Below are 2,745 nucleotides of genomic sequence, written 5' to 3'. Positions count from 1 at the left end.
GGTGTGTGTGTGTGTGTGTGTGTGTGTGTGTGTGTGTGTGTGTGTGTGTGTGTGTGTTAGAAAGGTGGTGAAACAGAGCGACGTTTGAAACAAAGGAGCAAGAAGTGAGGCGACACGGGCGCAAAGATAGAGATCCACACAGAGATTCAGATAGACTGACAGGCACAGGCGCAGACACACAGACACACACAGACACACACAGACACACACACAGACACAGACACACACACACACACAGACACGGCGCTTACTTGTTCGTCGGAGGAGAGCGGGTGGAAGCGGATATCAATGGCGTGGAGGTGGAGGGTGAGCGTGTCGTATTGTGCAGCGGCGTGTGTGTATTTGCCGCCCTGCAGTGGTGATGCGAGCACGTGCGCCACCTCCAGCCCGCTGGCCAGCCGTCGCATCCCCGCCGCCTCTGCCGAGGCCGCAGAGGTGTCCAACGCACTCTGCCGCGTGCAAGGCGAAGGGAGGGGGTGAGCAAATGCATGCAGTATGATTTACACTGGCATACACATGCACACAAATGCGCGCACACACATGCATACACATGTGCATGCACATGTACACACACACACATGCATGCATGCACACACAGAGGGAATACGCACAACAGCGTCCTCGTCATTGTGGGCGTGAGCGTTCTCGACGCGAACGCGAGCGAGGGTGGAATCAAATGGGCTGTGCAGCAGCATGTTGTACAGGTCTGAGGCGAGCGGGGATGATAGCGAATCGGCAAACGCAATCCAGCCGTCGCCTCGCTTCGCCTACAGCAGCGAACAAAGGCAAAGACAGGGAGAGAGAGACAGAGAGAGGGGAGAAAGAGGTGGGGAGGGGATGGCATGACAATGAGGTGCGTGGTGTGTGTGAAGACCAGAAAAACGCACAGGCACACACCACACACATACACATACACACACCCAACACACCGGTACACACACACACACACACAAACACACACACACACACACGCACACACACACACACACACACACACACACACACACACACACACACACGCACACGCACACGCACCGAAGCGAGTCGTGCAACGGCGTGTTGTAAGACAGCGCGAGGAACGAGAGCTGGCCCTGGTGTGTACAACTGCGAGAATAGCGGAAACAGGTCCACACCACCACCAGTGTCTGTGTGCCTTGCGCGACCACGGCTGCTCGCTACTTCATCCCACCGCTCTCGAACCCGCCGCAGCAGCGAGTGCACGGACGGGGCCACGGCACTGCCGCCACCACCACCACCTTCCTCGCCCTCTTCATCGCTGTGGAGCAGCTCTTCCTCTCCTTCCTCGGCTCTGTCGTCCCGATCGCCGTCATGCCGTCTGCGCCGCAGCGCTTTCGCAGGCGCCAGGCGGGTGCTTGCAGGCACAAAAGTCGTGGCGACCGCATCTGCCTCATCGCCCCACAGACCAATGTGCGCATCCAATCCAGCCAGAAACTCGTGCACGGTTGGCTTCGAGGATGGTCCAGCGTTGTCACCATCACCGCCTCCGCTGTCGCCCTGATGTTCTTCGTCCTGGTCTTCGCCTTCGTCTTCCTCCAACAGCGTATCTGCGTCGGTGTCGCGACCTCTTCGCTGCTGCCTCCCTCTCCTGTGCCTGCTGGAAAATGATGTTTCCTCCACGCCATCAGCAGCAGCCACAGGCGAGATGAACGACTCAGTGCTTGCCAGCGCGCGCTGCGACAGAGGCTTCGCCTGCTGCTGCGTGCTGCTCCCTTGCGCCTGTGCTGAGCGGGAAGCCAGGGTCCGCCACCCACTGCCGCCGCGAGTCCTCCTTCGTCGCGGCCGGGAGTCCCCGATGGAGAACGAGTGCATGGCCGCGGCTGTGGGTGCCTTGATACCGCCGCTGCTGCCGCGGCCGCCAGCCACGGGCCGCAGTTGAGGTGTAGTGCTGTGCCCGAGTGAAGAGCTGGCGGCACTGCGTGGGTTGCCAAACACGCTGCCAGTGCTGCTGCTTGCTGAGCTTGTGCTGAGCTGGCTGCGCATGCGTCGTCGCTGCATCCGTGATGGAACGGCGCTGGCCGTTGCTGCGCCACTCGCCTGTGCGCCCTGCCTCCTCAGGCCCGTTTGCGTGTCTCTGCCGGCGGAAGCGGCGGTGAGATCGCTTCCCGACGCCTCGCTCCCAAACAAGCTGCCATTACCACCTCTGTCCCTCATCCTGGCAGCGCGCCGCCGCCTCGATGCCCTTGTACCTTCCGCTCTCCCCGGTGACGTGCGCCGTGCACCATCGTCGTTGTGGTCGTCGTCGCCATCATCGTTGCCATCATCATCATCATCATCATCTTCGAGGTCAGTCGTCGTGGTGTGCGGGCGAGTCCGCCGTGGCCTCGTCGCCTGGAGTTGCTCGACGGCGGCATTGTGTCGTTCAGTCAGCGTCGCTTGAAGGGATGCCACCTCCCCTTCCTGCTGCTGCGGCTGCTGCATCCGAGTCGTGCGTTCGATGCCTTGACGCACACACCACACGCCCACGTTGTCTGTTTGTTGGCTGTTGTGTGGCGTCGTTGTTGTCGGGCTGCTGGGAAAATTTGGTCCTCATTTGCTTCGGTGTTGGGTGGCTGTCTCGCTGTGTTGGGTTTGACTCGGTGACAGGATGAGTTGCAGTTTCCGACCCCTCTGCGTGAGCCGCGGGCCAGCGTGCACTACGCCCTTGCGCGCCAGTTCCTCTCCTCGCTCTTCCCGTTCAACATTGTCAAGGCCAAAGGCGACGACGTTTCGCTGTCTGAGCTGCAG

At 60.8% G+C, this 2,745-nt stretch overlaps 2 protein-coding genes across 2 annotated transcripts in view; one reads left to right on the top strand and one right to left on the bottom strand.

The window, feature by feature from the left end:
- Positions 1–2,537, bottom strand: part of PTSG_12789 (uncharacterized protein) — a 10,428-nt gene extending 7,891 nt beyond the window's left edge. The window contains exons 1-3 of the mRNA XM_004990094.1: positions 1,036–2,537; positions 612–767; positions 252–449 (exon numbers count right to left, since the gene is read on the bottom strand). Coding sequence (XP_004990151.1) covers positions 252–449; positions 612–767; positions 1,036–2,439 — 1,758 coding nt within the window. The 5' untranslated portion in view covers positions 2,440–2,537. The remainder of the gene's footprint in view (positions 1–251; positions 450–611; positions 768–1,035) is intronic.
- A 64-nt stretch (positions 2,538–2,601) lies between these two features.
- The window catches only part of PTSG_08766 (uncharacterized protein), a 2,085-nt gene continuing 1,941 nt past the window's right edge, over positions 2,602–2,745 (top strand). Inside the window, exon 1 of the mRNA XM_004990093.1 lies at positions 2,602–2,745. This exon is cut by the window's right edge and continues 41 nt beyond it. The gene's annotated coding sequence lies outside the window, so the exon portion shown is untranslated.

This window comes from Salpingoeca rosetta (genome assembly GCF_000188695.1).
Source record: "Salpingoeca rosetta unplaced genomic scaffold supercont1.25, whole genome shotgun sequence".
NCBI lineage: Eukaryota > Choanoflagellata > Craspedida > Salpingoecidae > Salpingoeca > Salpingoeca rosetta.
This window is presented reverse-complemented; position numbering and strand designations above follow the sequence as displayed.